At 45.0% G+C, this 18,902-nt stretch overlaps 1 protein-coding gene across 2 annotated transcripts in view; it reads right to left on the reverse strand.

Moving 5' to 3' along the window:
• BNC1 (basonuclin zinc finger protein 1) overlaps positions 1–13,817 on the reverse strand; it is a 38,010-nt gene extending 24,193 nt beyond the window's left edge. The window contains exon 1 of one of the 2 annotated variants that reach the window (XM_081171096.1): positions 13,668–13,817. Coding sequence is in view for 1 of the 2 variants with exons in the window: in XM_081171095.1 (XP_081027221.1) it covers positions 13,396–13,404 (9 nt within the window). In the remaining variant the exon portion in view is untranslated. Of the gene's footprint in view, positions 1–13,395; positions 13,640–13,667 lie in introns of those variants that run through there. The other variant, XM_081171095.1, reaches the window with a different exon arrangement.
• Between the last annotated feature and the right edge of the window lie 5,085 nt (positions 13,818–18,902).

Consider the following 18,902-nt stretch of genomic DNA (forward strand, 5'->3'; position numbering starts at 1 on the left):
AATTATGGAACTGACATAACTTGCCACAACAATTGATTATTTTCTTTCTTGCTAATATTAACTTAGGGCCTTTTATGGATGCTTCTTCCAAATGCTCAAATACCACTGGATATACTAACTCAGTAACCCTTACAACAGCCCTGTGAGGTAGTCAAGAACGAGTACAGTGGAACCTCAGGTTGCGGATGTAATCCGTGATGGAGGCACGTCTGCAACCTGCAGCATTTGCATCCTGAAGTGCTGTGTCTGCGCCAGCACAATTTGGCGCTTCTGCGCATGCGTGAAGCACAATTTAGCACTTCTGCGCATGCATGAGCGATGAAACCCGGAAGTAACCCCTTCCAGTACTTCCAGGTTTCCCGCGGTCTGCAACCTGAAAACATGTAACCTGAAGCGTCTGTAACATGAGGTATGACTGTACTACACTGGGGTTTGGGGGTTTTTTTGGCCAGAACTCACCAGAACTCAGTCCTGGCACCTCTCAGGTGAGCGCCATTGTCATTCTAAGAGAACGAGGGAGGTGTTCATGGTGAGTCCTGACACCTCTTTTTCTAGAAAAATAGCACATTAGAGTTGGGAGGCTTGAGGGACAAAGCATGCACAATTGAAGCAACTGCATATTATTTCATTGTACAGTCCTGCTTCCCTTTTGCTTTCCCTGTTTGTTTCCCCTGCATATGTCTTTAGATTGTAAGCAAATTAGGGCAGGGACCTGTCCTTCTGTAATCTTTAAAGTGCCACCATGCTCATGGGTGGCACTGTATAAATTAGGAAATCAGTATATAATTCCATCGAATAAGTTTCTACCAAAGCTAAGGTTTGAATCAAAGGCTTCTTGGTTCACACCTCTACCTTTGGGATGACAGTACAAATGAAAACAGATACTTCTATACAGGCAAACATCACTGTAAGTTTTGTTCTGGCCCGCTTAATTTAAACAGAGACAGCTTTGTAGTCGGCATTCAGGGTGGCGATAAAGAGGTAGATCAGTCCCAGAGCAAAACTCGACCAACAGGACAGCTGGCAGATTTGTGGGTCTCGCAATGGAAAGCAGACCGTTATCAGAACTCATCTGTCTCTGGATTAAGGTAGAAATTCTTTCCCAAGTGCAGTTTAGGTCATTAGAACATCTAAATGCCAAATTCTCTGCTCTGTGTACATGATGGGAATGAGAGAGTGATTTATAGCTTCTGCTAATAGACTGGCGAGCTTGGTACCAGCCGGCCTGTAAACAAGAGAGGGTGTTTTTCCTTTCCTTCCAGGAATCTAATTTCTTGGGTGCCATTATCCATTCAAAATATTTCCTCCGCCTGCTCTAAAATCTTCTTCCCTCCCCGAAATCCTTTTTCTTCTCACACCCTCCATTTTAGAAAAAAATGCACCACCTCACTTGACACCCTTTTACGATGACAAAATTTCCCATTTTTCTTCATCTCCCCACAGTGAGATCCATACTGAACTGGGTCTGGATCAGATCTGAGCTCAGTCGTGCCCCCGGTCCCCTGAGATTAACCTTGGGAACTGCCTGCAAAACGTCAAGAACAGCGGTATAAAATTAAATGGGTCTGTTTATTAGGCAGTTGGCCTCTCTTAGCACATCTCGTGCATTTCCCTGTTTACAACACATCCAGAAGGAGTCCTGAAGCAATTTACAAGAACTTGCAAGATTCAAAAGGTAGATAGACGACGTGCAGCAGAATTTCAGTGCCACGGAAAGATTTAGGACACGGTGATGATTGCCAGGGAAGGAGAGGGCAGGATTTGAAGTGAAGCATAACTGCCCATTAAAAGGCAATCTGGGAGCCTGCTTTTATAACTCAGATCCTCCAAGTGTCCCTACTTTCCACGGACAGTCCTGGATTTACAGAAGCCATCCTGGTTTCTGATTTGGTCTCGGGATGTCCCACTTTTCCTTAGGACATCCCTATTTTCATTAGAGAAATGTTGGCGGGTATGGAGTTTTCCGACCCCCAAGTCAAGGAGATAAGTAACTATACAACCTATAGAAGATAGCTGAAGGCAGCCCTGTGTAGGGAAGTTTTTTTTTAATGTGTAATGTTTTATTATGTTTTCAGATACCGTATTTTTTGCTCTATAAGACTCACTTTTTCCCTCCTAAAAAGTAAGGGGAAATGCGTGCGCGTCTTATGGAGCGAATGCAGGCTGCGCAGCTGTCCCAGAAGCCAGAACAGCAAGAGGGATTGCTGCTTTCACTGCACAGCGATCCCTCTTGCTGTTCTGGCTTCTGGGATTCAGAATATTTTTTTTCTTGTTTTCCTCCTCCAAAAACTAGGAGCGTCTTGTGGTCTGGTGCGTCTTATAGAGCGAAAAATACGGTATGTTGAAAGTCACCCAGAATGGTTGGAGCAACCCAGTCAGATGTGTGGGGTATTATTATTATTATTATTATTATTATTATTATTATTATTATTATTATTATTATTCAGTGGTTTTCTGGGGGAACGCAGGGGTACACATACCCCTAAACATTTTGTGAATCTGACAACGGCTTCATTTCCTTTCCAGTTGATTTTCTTGAGTCAAAATGAGAGTACCCCTAAACATTTATTTTATTTTTTTAGAAAAAAGCAATGATAATATTAAATAGGGCATCTGTATTTTCATCAGAGAAATGTTGAGGGGCATGATAACTGGATTATTGTATTGTTGTAACCTGCCTTGGGAATTTATGGTGAAGGGTGGGTAAGAGATCTAATTAATTAATTAAGATGTGGCATAATGTCATATGGTGGTAATTTCCTAACCCTCTACACATGATGTACTCTGAAATATGCTTTTAAACTCAAGGTCTAGATTAGAAGATGAAGCCAGTATACATTTGCAAAATGTAGGATATAATGCACTGATCCAAATCTGTGTGTACGCTTTTCTGTATGCCAGGATTTCTCCGTTTTAAAATGAAAGGCAGGCAGATATTCACCGCCATTGAAATGAATGGAGAAGTCCTGTTGAGCATGTGTTGTTAACTTATGGGTTAGTGAGAGTTATACCTTCAAAGGGTGGGGTAGAAGAAAAGAAACATACAAATTTATTTAGGGCTACTGTGTTTCTAAAGATAAACTTCAAAAATATATATTAAAGATGACATTTGGTTTGCCAATACTTTGCACATACTTTGTACATGTCAGCTCCCAAGTAAGACCCATTGAGTTCAATTATACTGAATTCGGCTTAACTCTATTTATTGCTACTATTTAGGGCTATAGGAAGCTGCCTCATGCAGAGTCACCTCATTGGTCCATCTAGCTCAGTATAGTATAGCTCAGCCTTTGCTAACCTGGCCAGGTGCCTCAGAAGTCCGGGGCTCAGCCCCAGCTATCAGCATGTTGACAAAGGCTGGCCTAGTCTGACTGACAGCAGGTCTTAGGGGTTTCAGAAGTCTTTCCCAGCCCATTCCCAGCCCCACAGTGTCTCCTGCTTGGAAATGTCAGGGGCAGCAGAGGGGATCCAGCAGAAACGAAGTCAGTGCTCTCCCACTGAACTTCAGTCCTTCCCCAAAATTAAAATATGGAAAAAGAGAGCTGTCTCTGTTTAAATTAAGTGGGCCACTCTCATGCCCATTATCTCAAGTGGACGCAGGAAGCTGCCATTTTGGCAGACCATTGCTCCATCCAGTATTGTCTACTCCAGGGGGGGAGGCACTGCGATGTCCTCCAGATACTGTTGAACTCCAATTCCCATTAGCCACAGCCAGTTTGGCAAACGATCAGGGATGATGGGAGTTGTAGTTCAGGAACATCTGGAGGGCACTACACTGGCTATCGGGTCTACCCTGATTGGCTGTGGCTGGTTTCGGATGGAATGTCTTTTAGCCATGCCTGGAGATGCTAGAATCAAACCTGGGACTTTCTGCATGCAATGCAGATGTTCTGCCCCTGAGCGATGACCCTTCTCTGGGCTTCCCTGGAACCTGTGTGCCTCCAGCTGTTGCTGAACTACAACTCCCACCCTCCCTGTCCATTGACCATGCTGGCTGGGGTTGATGGAAGTTGGAGCCCAACAACTTCTGAAGGATCACAGACTCACCTTCGCTCTTCTTTCTGAAGGGCTGTAGAGTGCAAGTTGATTTCAAAAGTAAAGAACCTTAAGAAAAGGAGTGAAGTTGAAGGAGAATGGAAAGTTACCGTATTTTTCGCCCTATAGGACGCACTTCCCCCCCTCCAAAAATGAAGGGGAAATCTGGGTGCGTCCTATGGGGCAAATAAAAGCTTTCGCTGAAGCTTGGAGAGCGAGAGGGGTCGGTGTGCACCGACCCCTCTCGCTCTCTAGGCTTCAGGAAGACACCTGCAGCCTAGGCAGCCCTGTGGGAGTTCCCGCAGGGCTGTCTAGGCTGCGGATAGCAGCCTGCTTCCCGGAACGTCGGGCACCCTGAAAGCAGAGCGCCCGGCGCTTCGGGAACACATCCGCAGCCTAGGCAGCCCTGCGGGAGGTCCCCGCGGGGCTTCCCACGCTGCAGATAGCAGCCTGCCGCCCGGCGGGCGGGGCGCCCTGAAGCAGAGCGCCCCACGCGCCGGACAGACATCTGCAGCGTGGGGAGCCCTGCAGGAGTTCCCCGCAGGGCTCCCCATGCTGCGAATAGCAGCCTGCCGCCCGGCACGCGCGGCACCCTGAAGCAGGGCACCCCTCGCGCCGGGCAGACATCCCCCACAAGCTCGGGGGACAGCAGGGAGGCGCAGCGGCGCCATCCCACTGTTCCTCGACCTGGTTCGGTTTCCCCGACCTGCTTTTGGGGGGGAAATAAAGGAAAAAAAATTTTCCTTTATTTCCCCCCAAAAAAACTAGGTGCGTCCTATGGGACGGAGCGTCCTATGGGATGAAAAATACGGTACTCATCAAAAGCCAGTGGCAGTCAGCCTGCACATCGTCCCTTGGTCATTGTGTTCTCCATTATGGTGGGATGTTTCGTATTTCTGTGTAAATCATAGTAACTGTTACTAAAGGTGCACCTATACTTAAAAATTAGCAAGTGCAAGTTGTATTCAAATCAGTGGCCTCTTTAGTCCTCTTTTTTGTGATCTGCAAGTAGTCATCCTGTAGCTCATTCTTGCCTGATACAACTCTATCACACACTTTTACTGGTTCCATATTTTCAGTTCTTCCTGTAATTAGTTCAAAATCAGCTTGCTTGACTCTAGAATGTACTGTATTCAACCTCAAATCTTTTCCAGCAGAAAAACATCTTGGTTGCCACCACTTACTTCAACATGCCATGGACCTAATTAGCCTAGCATGTTAAAAAGTAAATAGAGATTTCTTCCCTACCACACACTAGCTCAGAATAGCTAAGTTTAAAAGTTTTCTCCACTTCCCAATTTTTTTGTTTGTTTTTTTAATCGTCTCCCAAGATGGAGATTTTATTTGAATGGTCAACTCCTTAAGGCCAAGGTTAAAAGCTGTTCCCCTTCCCAAAGTTTCTAGTCACTGGAAAGGAATGCTGCCTGCTTGAAAATTAACATGATGGCATTGCATCATTAGAGGCAATTATTAAAAATCTGTTGTGCTCATCCTCAGGAGAATATGTGTGGTTTTTTCTGTTTTACATTGTGTAATGTAAAACTGCAAAAAAAATATTGCGTAAGTCTCTAACGTTGTTGATGATATCTTGTGCATATACTCTGTGTGGTTGAGTTTAAAATGTATGGAGTTGCATAAGATACAGTTGCACGATCCAGTTCAGATGTAGGTTTTCTTATTGCACGAGAGCTAAGGTCACATCTGTACTCCTATACCTCTTTAACAGTCATGGCTCTCTCAGGGAAATGTAGTTTACTAAAGTTGCTGGGAATTGTAGCTCTGTGAGGAGTCTCCTAACAACTCTCAGCACCCGTAGCAAAGTACAGACCCCGGGATTCTTTGGAGGGGGGAGCCATATCTGTTTAAAGTTGTATAAGAATGCTTGACGGGTAAACTATGGATGTGACCTAAATCAGCTGAAACCACAGAAGATCTTGTCCTCCTGCAAGATCTGAAGCGGCGTTTTAAGATGAGGTTTCTGATGCTAAAGCAATCCTACACATTGGCCAGAATGCTCAATTGCACTACAAATTTCTCTCTCTCTCTTCACTTAAATAGAGCAAAAAGAGTCCAGAGGGAAAATAAATATTCATAACACTTTACTAAGCAAACTGAACAAAAACCGTGTAATGTCTGAGGAGAAAAAAACAGAGAGGTTTTGTCTTTGTTACTTGCACATAGCAGGAAGACATTGACCTAAACATACAGCGTTAAACTCCCTCAGAACTATGCAGCCAATTGGAGCATGTGCTTCTTTAGTGATGATCACACCGCTGTGTTTGGTTACTAAAGGCCATTTCCACCACCATTGCTGCTCTTCACTGACTGACTCACTAAGAAAAGAATTAACCCTTAAGCCACACATGGAATGATCTCTGCTGTTGCACTTCCAACATCTCTTTCTGTTCCACTTCCTCCTGCTTTCTCTTCTGTATCAACAATTAGAGGTTAACATATATAGCACGAATGAGGCTCAAAAGCAATTTAAGCATCATGTATGAAAGCACTATAAGCCTTAGGGATGATGTGCCATTAACAATCAAATCCCGAATATCTAAGGGCTATAGCATGCATGGTTTTCTTTGCATTATATATCAGTATATGCGTTACATAGGAAGTCCACATTTTAGTCAGTGTTGACGCTCACCTTTTGGAAATCCGAGATCAAATTCATGAGTGCTCAAAAACAGATAATTATTCCCACACTTTTTGGACATAGGCCGCATTCAAATGGCAGTTTATTCCATATTCCTGACGCTTCCCCACTCTTAATTTCTGCATTCTGTTTGAGCTTTCACATGACATTAAATGCTAGCCCCAGAAATACAGCCCAAGTGTAACACTAATTTTCATGTTATTTGCTTCTAGAAAAAATCTGTTTGCTAATAACGTGGCAATGAGTGCTAAACTTGAGCTGTATTCTGCTGTCTTTCTGGAAGTGGCTTTTATGCCATGTGAAAGCTCAAACAGAATGCAGAAATTACCGTATTTTTCCGTGTGTAAGACTATATTGTTTCCTAAATTTCTGAAGTTTAAAAAAAGGGGTCGTCTTATACACAGACAGTGAATAGTGTGTTTTCTTAATTTTGAATCCCCCAAAATAGGCGGCGTCTTATACACGGAAAAATACGGTAACAATCAAGGGAATGCCAGGAAATGGAAAAAAGCCATATGAATGCAACCATATACACATGAATATTGGACCATGATTTAGCGCAAGTTTTGTCCCTCCAGGTGCTGTTGGACTATAACTCCCATTAGGCCTAATGGCCAGAGATAATAGAACTTATAGTTCAGCAACACCTGGAGGACCAAAGGTTCCCATACCTGCTTTAGGGGAGAGAGAGTAGCTCAGGGGTAGAACAACTGCTTTGCATGCAGAAGGCTCCAGGATTAAACCCTCACATCTCCAGGTGGGTTGGCAATGTCCCCTGTCTAAAACCCTGGGCAGTCGCTGTCAATCAATGCGAACCAAAGGGAGCTGATATTGCTGGACTGCAGCTCCCATCATCACTGACGCAGGCTGGGGATGATGGGAGTAGGAGTTCCACATCTGGATGGTACCACAGGAAACGAGCCCTTGCTAATCTGATGACTGATTGAAATGCTTTTTATAGCATAGTATTGGAGACATGCAAACTGACCACCCAAAAGTCACAAACTTTTGGGTCTACCCAGGAGAAAAAAAGCAGGAAGGGAATGCTTTTGCTGACTAATGGCCACTAACCTAGATAGCATCTTAAAAAGCAGAGACATCACCTTGCCAACAAAGGTCCGTATAGTTAAAGCTATGGTTTTCCCAGTAGTGATGTATGGAAGTGAGAGCTGGACCATAAAGAAGGCTGATTGCCGAAGAATTGATGCTTTTGAATTATGGTGCTGGAGGAGAGTCTTGAGAGTCCCATGGACTGCAAGAAGATCAAACCTCTCCATTCTTAAGGAAATCAGCCCTGAGCGCTCACTGGAAGGACAGATCCTGAAGCTGAGGCTCCAATACTTTGGCCACCTCATGAGAAGAGAAGACTCCCTGGAAAAGACCCTGATGTTGGGAAAGATGGAGGGCACAAGGAGAAGGGAATGACAGAGGACGAGATGGTTGGACAGTGTTTTCGAAGCTACCAGCATGAGTTTGACCAAACTGCGGGAGGCAGTGGAAGACAGGAGTGCCTGGCGTGCTCTGGTCCATGGGGCCACAAAGTGTCGGACAAGACTAAATGACTAAACAACAACAAGATGTACAGATGACAACCACATTGGGCAGCCTGAAGTTTCTGAAGAGTTTTCTTTGGCTGTGGAAAGCTGGAATGACTCGCCAGAGAGTACAACTGGAGTATGGCACCCATTGGCACCAGGGCATCTTAGACACAGCCTCTTGGTTCCTGCCAAGGCAACCTTACACTACTAATTTTATTTTCATGAGAGTTGTTGGCTTTTGGGGCTTTTTGTGTTGTTTAGCAGGAGTCACCTATTGTCTGAAGGGTGCACTATATGATTTATTTATTTTTGGCCTGTGTTTTATTTTTTGGGGGGTGGGTGGTATATATGTTTTGGTTTATATTTAGGGGGTTCTGAGCACCACCAGCTTTCCTTCTGTGCATTGGGTATTTTGCGGTGCCTGTGACAGTTTCCAGGATCTCCAAACAGGCCCCCAGGTACCAAAAGGAACCTTCCTAATAATCAATTGAAAGGAAGAATGCAGTTGCTCGTTCGTTGCTCAGCTGTCCCAAGGCAGTCACACAATTTGCCTTTACTGGGCAGTGGTAATTTTGGATGTGGGACTTAATGGTTCTCTTGAGGAGTGGTGCTCTTTTGGTGGTAATGTGCATTATTTCACTTGCTTCAAATTGTGGTGGGAAACCCTGTGGCGCTTTGTGGCTCCCCCCGCCCCTTATTCTGCTGAGTGGGACCCTGGGCTGCCTGCCCTAAAGGCCTACACCAGGCATAGGCAAACTCCGGCCCTCCAGATGCTTGGGACTACAATTCCCATCATCCCTGACCACTGGTCCTGTTAGCTAGGGATGATGGGAATTGTAGTCCCAAACATCTGGAGGGCCGGAGTTTGCCTATGCCTGGCCTACACTAATGGTGCCACTGCTATTGTTCGGAGTTGGGAAGGGCCATGAATGTCATCTGGTCTCACCCCCTGCAATACAGGCATCTTTTGTCCAATGCGGGACTCGAAGCCACAACCTTGAGACTCATTCCTTTAGCCAGGCATTCTGCTTCTAATGGTGGCAAGTGAAATTACTCTGTAAGTTAAAAAGGAAGGCATGAAGGGGGTGATTCAGTCCCTGTTGGTTGTCCACAGTATCTGGTAGTCCAGGTTACATACTACCTCTGAATACAGAAGCTACATTCACTGTGGCTCCATCCATTGTAGTTACCCAGCACTGACCAATCCTCCCATTATGGCTAGATGTGCCCAATATGGAACTTCATAAGGTTCCTTGGAATTTCATACTGGACACCTTGGGGAAAAATGTAGCAGCAGCAGCAGTAATAATAATAATAATAATAATAATAATAATAATAATAATAATAGTAATAGTAATAGTAATAGTAATAATAGTAAGGTAAAGGTAAAGGTAAAGGGACCCCTGACCATTAGGTCCAGTCTCTGGGGTTGCGGCGCTCATCTCGCTTTATTGACAGAGGGAGCCGGCGTACAGCTTCCGGGTCATGTGGCCAGGATGACTAAGCCGCTTCTGGCGAACCAGAGCAGCGGACGGAAACGCCGTTTACCTTCCCACCGGAGTGGTACCTATTTATCTACTTGCACTTTGACGTGCTTTCGAACTGCTAGGTTGGCAGGAGCAGGGACCGAACAACGGGAGCTCACCCCATGGCGGGGATTCGAACCGCCGACCTTCTGATTGGCAAGCCCTAGCCTCTGTGGTTTAACCCACAGCGCCACCAGCGTCCCACTAATAATAATAGTAATAATACCCAAAAGATTTAGAGCACAGGCCCTCCAAGTGTCTCTATTTTCCAGGGACAGTCCTGGATTTACAGAAGCCATCCCAGTTTCTGATTTGATTCCGGAATGTCCCGCTTTTCCTTTGGACATCCCTATTTTCATCGCAGAAATGTTGGAGGGGATGGAGTTATGCGACCCCCCCAGAGTCAAGGAGATAAGTAACTATGCAACCATTAGAAGACATCTGAAGGCTGCCCTGTGTAGGGAAGTTTTTTTAAAAAAAAGAATGTTTAATGTTTTATTATGTTTTTATATATGTTGGAAGCTGTCCAGAGTGGCTGGGGCAACCCAATCGGATGGGCAGAGTATGACGAAGATGATGGAAAAGGACGTCTCTGTTTCCATCAGAGAAATGTTGGAGGATATGTTGCTACTACCCAGCATTGATAGACCAATCCTCCCATTATCGCTTGATGTGCCCACTATGGTTCCTTGGATTTTCATATTGGGAACCTTGGGGAAGGATGTAGATGTAGTAGTAGTAGTAGTAAGAATCACAATATTTTGCGAATGGGCCATAGCTTAATGGTAGAGTATCTGTTTGGAATGCAGGCGGTCCAGGTTCAATTCCCGGCAACTTCAGGTAGGGCTGGGAGGGGCTCCCTGCCTGAAATCCTGGAGAGTAGCTGCCAATCAGTGCAGACAGTATAGAGTTAGATGGACAAAGGCAAGATACATTCATTTCCCCCACCCTACCCACAACTTTCTTCTTTACGATTAAAGACGACAAGGCAGATCCGCAAGCTCCTACGGGGTTTTTTTTAATCTGCCAGCTCACTCCATCCTAAAATATACGGCATCAGTTAAGAAATGAATCGCACCAGCGAACATTAAAAGAGAAAGGAAGCTCAATTTGGGAGAAGCGCCGCTACCTGTATCCTAGTACAGTGGTACCTCGGGTTACATACGCTTCAAGTTACATTCGCTTCAAGTTACAGACTTCACTAACCCAGAAATAGTGCTTCAGGTTAAGAAATTTGCTTCAGGATGAGAATGGAAACCGTGCTCCGGCGGCGTGGCGGCAGCAGGAGGCCCCATTAGCTAAAGTGGGGCTTCAGGTTAAGGACAGTTTCAGGTTAAGTACGGACCTCCGGAACGAATTAAGTACTTAACCCGAGGTACCACTGTACATAATGGATTTGAGGTTAAATGTGCGCAGTCTCGGAAGAGTCCACCGAGGCAACGCAGCGATGGCGAGGCATGCCCCTTCCCAAACTAATTAAACGGATTGCCTCTGCTCCTCAAGAGCCCAAGAGGGAGAGCAGCCCACATGGCCTGTCGCTATCCCTAAAAATCAACATCCAGCGACTGAAGACGGGATGCATCTCTGGCAATTTGTGCTGTGATCCCAGCGTTACAATGGGTAGCCACAGCCGCCTACTTTGCAAAAAGAGAGATCCCAGGACTTTCGCTCTGTTTGAGTGTCTTTGTGTAAACAGCAGCAACCTGCACTATAATTTTTCCCTTTTTTTTAAAAAAAAAGCAAGTTAATGGATAGCAAGATACACTCATTTTCCGCACCCCACCCACAATTTTCGTCTTTACAATTAAATACGATTAGCTGGCATTCCCTTTAACCGTCAGAGGCGCACAGTGGCAGATCTGTAGCCACAAAAGAGGCACAGTAAATGAGAAGAACATGTTGCTACACTGCATTTGAGAAAGTTTGGCTCCGAGCTATGCACTGATTAATATCAGATCTCCTCCTTTACTCGCCCTCTTGACAATCTTGTCACATCTGGCTGACAAATCCTTACAAGCTTATCCAAACCAAGGCAGCCCCAGTCATGCTTGGGGTCTAGCTGGAAGGAAGCGGCAACACCAGCCGCGCACTGATGTGCCATCAGTGAAACTAATGAAGCTGACTTCAGTTGCAGGCTCCCGGAACAGTAAAAAGGAGCACAACATGCCTCAAGGTTTTGCAACACAGCGCAGAGTTAGCTCACCAGAAGATAAGACAAACAATCACCTCCCAAGGTTCAAGGAGCCAAAGAACTGCATGATCAAAGAGAGAGAGAGAGAGAGAGAGAGATTGCTAACACACTTTAGCAGCAAGCTCAACCTAAAAAAACAGTGGTACAATTTATAAATCCGGCTCCCCACTTCCACTTTTCAAAAATAACAATTAATGTTCATATTTTACCAGTCTTCCATGCCTAACTCAGGTGCTGTTAAGCAGAAACATTTTTTCTCTGTCTCTATAACTAGAAAACAATTGTTTTCCCAAGAATCCAAAGTTATCGAGTGTGGAACACATCTGTATAAAATTGCTCCCCCCCTTTCTTTCTCACAAACATTTTCAATTGACGGGTAATCGTTTTTATTTTAAAGCAAATGTTTTTTTAAAAGGGAAGGGATGGTATGGTGGCAAGAGGCTTGGTGTGTTCACCGAGCAGGAAAGTAACATTAAATATTTCTTTCGCTATGCCAGCAAGACAGCACAAGAGTCTGTTTTGACAGTTTTGTGATGGTGCTTTTTACGGAATGAAATGACAAAGGACAGAAAACCCCAAAAAGATACATCAGTGTTTGCCAGTCTGGGATGTAATGATTTAATCTTCTAGTTCTCTTTGTATCTTAAAAGCACAAACAACAAACAACAACTTTGTGACAAGGGACTCCCCCCCCCCCATGCCTATTTTTCAAGACACGTTATGGTCAGCAATGAACTATATATACAAAAAGCACACACCATTGCTGGTCTGATTCCCAAAGAAACCTCCTTTGCAAAATTGCAGTGTCTGGTCTCCTGTGCAATTTTTTTTTTTAACATCACAATAATGATAATGTATTTGCTTAGAGCACTTGACTCAGAACACACTGAAGTCACAAATCATGACTTTTATAGCTATTAATGTACAACCAGGACCTGTACGATTAAACATTGTCAGGTCATCATGATTTACAGATCCTGATGCTTCAACGGAGGAAAGATTAATTGGCGGTCCGATTCTGCTTTATCACAATGATTTTCCAATAACTTATAGGCAAAGGAAGGCAATCTCATCGTTTAGGATGCATTTTGTCCAGAAGGCCAGCGTTTAGTAAGTAAGGTTTGCTGTGCAAAGCACACTTACTTTTGAATCAGTTTTTTTAAAAAGGAAAAAAAGATGAAATAAATCAATGGAGTTATTTCTGTGCAAACCTGCTTAGGCTCAGTCTGTTAAGCAAACAGATAATTCCAAAACACAAGGTAGCAGTCAAATAAGAAATCGCGTAGTGTGTAGCACCTTGAAATCTTATTGTTTGTTATCCCAGGACAATGAAGCAATTACAGCAAATAGCATTATTTCTATAGCACAAGAGCTTGCAAGCAGGGAAAGGGGGGGTGGGAGGGAGGACAACCCAAATCCATGCAGAAACTACAAAAGAACTTTCCTTACCTCCGACATTCTTACGGAGCATGTGTTTTGAGAGCTATAAAACAGTTTCCCATCCCCTCTGCTGTGAGTTGTACAAAGAAGAACCAGGAAACATTCCTGTCTGTACAAGTAAGGGAGGCAGAATCATCACACGCCTTGGTCTTTTTTACCCTTGTCTGAAGCAGAGAGCACCTCCACGCCTGATGTGCGCTTACAGTGAGCACAGGGGAGTGAAATCAGATCCCTCCTCCAGAAACCTACAGTCCTAAGTTGTGACTGCCTCTCTCTCTCACCTCTCCAGGATGCTCCCACCTCAGCGCTCCGGAGGGGAGTGTTTCGGCAGACCCCTCCAGTCACAGGGCAGACCCCTCACAGCTGGCTGGGAGAGGGCATGACACTCATCTTTCACAGAGACTTGATCAAAAGGAGTCAGGGCGACCCCAGGCTCTCCTAATGCGGGGAGAGTCTCTCTACCTCTGCTCTTACCGCCTAACTAAGGCATTAAATCAATGCAGCTAACCTAAGGCCTATATTATTATTATTTTGCTCCTTCCCAAGAATGTGAACAACTTTCTGCAAGTAAAGCTTGGTGTGATGTTCTTTGTTTTTGCTTTTTTTAAGGCGGCGGGGGGGGGCAACACTTCCCACCTTTTTCATTTTTTAGTACAGTGGTACCTCAGGTTACATACACTTCAGGTTACATACACTTCAGGTTACAGACTCTGCTAACCCAGAAATAATGCTTCAGGTTAAGAACTTTGCTTCAGGATGAGAACAGAAATTGTTCAGGTTAAAAACAGACCTCTGGGACGAATTAAGTACTTAACCCGAGGTACCACTGTACTTAATTCGTTCCGGAGGTCTGTTCTTAACCTGAAACTGTTCTTAACCTGAAGCACCACTTTAGCTAATGGGGCCTCTGCTGCTGCCGCGCCACCGGAGCCCGATTTCTGTTCTCATCCTGAAGCAAAGTTCTTAACCCAAGGTACTATTTTTGGGTTAGCAGAGTCTGTAACCTGAAGCGTCTGTAACCCGAGGTACTACTGTACATGCAAAAGGTGATTTCTTGAGTTGCATCACAATGCTTTAAAAATGGTTAAATAAAGTGAGAAAGTGTTTTTTTATATAAAAAAGGGGGAAAAATTAAAAAAATGAGGAGGGGGAAGCAAGTAAGAGGGGCACATCAAAACAAGACTTTGATCAGATGTACTAATCGATGTGTGCTGTGAATACCAACATATCGTATGTAGAGGGCAATTATCACTCCCTAGTATGCAGAGCCAGCATTCAGTTGCAAAGCTGGAACCCTACCAATTAAACTTGGGAGCCCACGTATAAGAGCTGATAAACATAGTGGAACACTATACCTCATGCTTGCTGAGTTAAACTGTCGGTCCAGCTAGCTAAGTATTGCCTACACAGGCTGGCAGCAGCTCTCTAGGGTTTCAGACAGAGGACATTCCCAGTCCTACCTGGAGATGCCTACGACTGAACCCGGGACCTTCTGCATGTAAGGCAGAATGAGTTCCTGTGTCCCCAGTGGAAAGCTGCAGTTCATTTTTCTTGTCTCCCTCTAGAAGGCAGCTGAGCTCAGGAAGTACTCATCCCAGTGGCAGGCACCTCTCTCACCAATATTCATTCTCTCTCTCTCTCTCTCTCTCTCTCTCTCTCTCTCTCTCTCTCTCCCTCTCCTAACACATTTTATTGTGTGTTATATTGCACTCTAACATGACCTAGAACCATAGCTGTCAACTTACAGATTTGAAAATAAGGGACCAGCAGCCTCGAAAATAAGAGTTCAGCAGCCAAAATAAGGGATTTTGCTATTGTAAAGAGTTACATACATTAGTAGGATTGACAGATGCCGTCAATCCGGCATGAGGCGGTTGCAGAGCCGCCATGGCCGCTGAAGCGCCACCCTTCTGCATCCCTCCCCATCCCCTCCTCTTCCTCCTCCCTCAGGCCACCTCCTCAGTTGCTACCACTGCTGCCGCCTCTGGGCTCGCGGGCGGCGTGGGTGAGAGTCTCTCTCTCTCCCCCGCCTCTCTCTCAGGCGGGGAAGGGCCGATGGAACTCCTTGCGCAAGGACGACGGTGCCAGCACGCTCTCTCTCGCGCAGCAGAGGACCCCGAGCCGCTGCTTCCCTCCCAAGCTGGGTGAGCACGAAACCTGGGAAATTTAAGGGACATCATCAATAAGGGACAGCAGCGGGATACAGCACTGGGATAAGGGAGTTTCCCGCCAAATAAGGGACGGTTGACAGCTATGCCTGGAACCTGGGGGTAAGGTCATGCAAATGAAGGGGTGGAGCTATGCAGATTGGGGCAGGTTTGTTTATTGGCATTTCCCATTTAATTATTTAAGGCAAAAAACAACAGGCTGCAATCAGCAAGTTGGCAGGGAGGAAACTCGCCACTCGCTACCATTTATTCATATGCGCTTGAGCACAACTTTGCTACCTTTCACAATGGCTGTGCTCGCATGTAATGCTAAACCGTGGTTTGGAGAAACAGGCCTAAGGAAGGATGAGTTTCAGCAAGCCTGAGGATCACCCCTTCTCCTCCAGTATGCCCAGAATAAATATATCACCAGGGTTTGGTTTCTGGATGATGGCTTGTTGTGTCATCCAAACTATGAGGAGCGGTTTAAAACAAACTCTGGTTAGTTTAAAGCACACCAAGTTCAACAATCAGGTACAGTGGTGCCTTGGTTCTCAAACGCCTTGGTAGTCAAACAACTTGGAATCCAAATACTGCAAACCTGAAAGTAAGAGTTCTGGTTTGTGAACTTTTTTTGGAAGCCGAACGTGCTTCCGATTTGAGTGCCACACTTCCATTTTGAGTGTTACGCTGAGGTCTGTCTGTTTTTTTATATTTATTTTGCATTTTTGCTTTTGCAGCTCTTTTTTGTGACTGTGGAGAACCCAGTTCAGCTACTGATTAATTGGGTGACAGTAGTACATTGTTTATTGCTTTCATTTTATGGGTCACCGGTCTCATTAGATAGTAAAATTCATGTTAAATTGCTGTTTCAGGGTTGTTTTTAAAAGTCTGGAACGGATTAATCCATTTTGCATTACTTTCTATGGGAAAGCGCACCTTGGTTTCGGAACGCTTTGGTTTTGGAATGGACTTCTGGAACGGTTTAAGTTTGAGAACCAAGGTACCACTGTATAGTATCCAACTAAGCTGCACTCAGAGTAGACCCACTGAAATTAATGAACCTGAGTTCCTCATGTCTAGTAAATTTCAACGGAACCCAGCACCGGGTGTTGAAATTTTGTGCCCCTGAACAATTCTGCACCCGGGGCCACCGATCCTGTGGACCTTCCACACAACACTATGCCACTGGCTAGGCAGGGAGGCTGAGCAGCCTAAAGGAAGCCCCACACGCCCCCCAGTCTCTTTGGGGCTTCCTCCTGCCTCACTGACGTCCTCTTAGGGCTCCGGGGAGGGGCTCCTCACGAGCCATGAGGACCTTCCAGCTCTCCCCCACAATTTCCTATCTATCTATCTATCTATCTATCTATCTATCTATCTATCTATATCTCCTGAGACATAGGAGCAGCCACTGGTGATGTCATCAAGCATAACGCATTAAGCATGAACCACAGTTGCTGAGAGCATGCAATTAAAAAAAGCACACACACAAAGTCTAACAAATGAGCAAATATGGCACTGGCCGGAAATTAACCTCAGCTTAAAAGGGCAGGGTGAGGTGGGGGAGGGGCAGTCCGTGGTCCAGATGAAATGAAGGGGTACAGTGGTACCTCGGGTTAAGAACTTAATTCGTTCCAGAAGTCCGTTCTTAACCTGAAACTGTTCTTAACCTGAGACACCACTTTAGCTAATGGGGCCTCCTGCTGCAGCCGCACGATTTCTGTTCTCATCCTGAAGCAAAGTTCTTAACCTGAGGTACTATTTCTGGGTTAGCAGAGTATGTAACCTGAAGCATCTGTAACCTGAGGTACCACTGTAATTCTTTCTCACGTGCTTAGGGAGCCTGGGAAGGGAAGGTGCTTTTACTCAAACCCTAACCCCGTCACCAGCAGGGCGAGGGCAGGCAAACCTGGAGAAGAAGAAGAAGAAGAAGAAGAAGAAGAAGAAGAAGAAGAAGAAGAAGAAGAAGAAGAAGAAGAAGAAGAAAAAGGAGTTTGGATTTGATATCCCACTTTCTCACTACCCTAAGGAGTCTCAAAGCGGCTAGCATTCTCCTTTCCCTTCCTCCCCCACAACAAACACTCTGTGAGGTGAGTGGGGCTGAGAGACTTCAGAGAAGTGTGACTGGCCCAAGGTCACCCAGGTTCAGGTTGGTCCTGGAGGTCTGCCAGCCCCAAGTGTGACCATCATTTTCTTTCAAATAATGTTTAGATCAGGAATGTTTAGATCTTTGGCCCTCCAGATGTTGAAGGATTCGGGTGACCGAGCTGATAAAGGGTCTCGAGAGTTTTACATGGGGCGGTTGAGAGAGCTGGGTATCTTTCACCTGGAGAAGACTGAGAGGTGAGATGAGAGGTGAGACTCAGAGGCCATAGTCAAGTATCTGAACTGCTGTCGCATCCGTTACGCGGAGGATGCAGTAGGCTTGTTTTCTGCTGTTTCCGAAAAGTAGGGTCTGAAGGGTTTAAATTACAAGAAAGGAGATGGACCAATCACTGGGAAGAACGTTCTGGTGGTAAAGGTTGTTTGACAGTGGAACTGTCTACTTTGGAAGGTGGCGGGACTCTGCTTCATGGCAATTTTTTAAAGCAGAGGTTGGGTGGCCATCTGCCAGGGATTCTTGAGCTGTGATTCTTGCATTGCAGGGGTTGGACTAGATGACCCTTGGAGATCCCTTCCAACTCTACGATGAGATAGCAAAGAAACAAATAGTAAAAGGTAAACCTAAACATACCAGGGTAGTGGTAGTGGTGAACTGATGCTCAGCCACTCTCAACATTCCCCCCCCTGCCCTGTGCCCCAACTTTTTCATTTTCTATAAATCATGTAGCGTTTTATCTTGGGGCCAAAATTTGCCCTAAGATACAGGTGGAGAGCTTCTACCGCACTCAACGAGAATTTTATATGAGCACCTAAGGGCAAGACTGGTCAATAAAGATCGCTGTAATGCGAAATGAAGAGAACGGAAGGAGGTCTTTGAAGATGATGACACCTGGAAATCTCACCGATGGAAATGCTGGAAATGCCGTGTTTTATATATCATGATCCAGTACTGTTAATCGTTATTTGCCGTATGCACAAAGAAGAGTTTCGCTACGAAAGGATGACAACTGCAACTGCAAGAATGTTGATGACGCTATCAGTGTGCATTTGTTTATTTATTTCCATATGCTTATATCCTGGTGGGATAAATAATAATAATAATAATAATAATAATAATAATAATAATAATAATAATAATTTTTATTTATACCCCGCCCATCTGGCTGGGCTTTCCCAGCTACTCTGGGCGGCTTCCAACCAAATATTAAAATACAGTAATACACCAAACATTAAAAGCTTCCCTAAACAGGGCTGCACAGTACTCCT

The sequence above is a fragment of the Podarcis bocagei genome (assembly GCF_964188305.1).
Source record: "Podarcis bocagei genome assembly, chromosome: 14".
In the NCBI taxonomy this organism is placed as follows: Eukaryota; Metazoa; Chordata; class Lepidosauria; order Squamata; family Lacertidae; genus Podarcis; species Podarcis bocagei.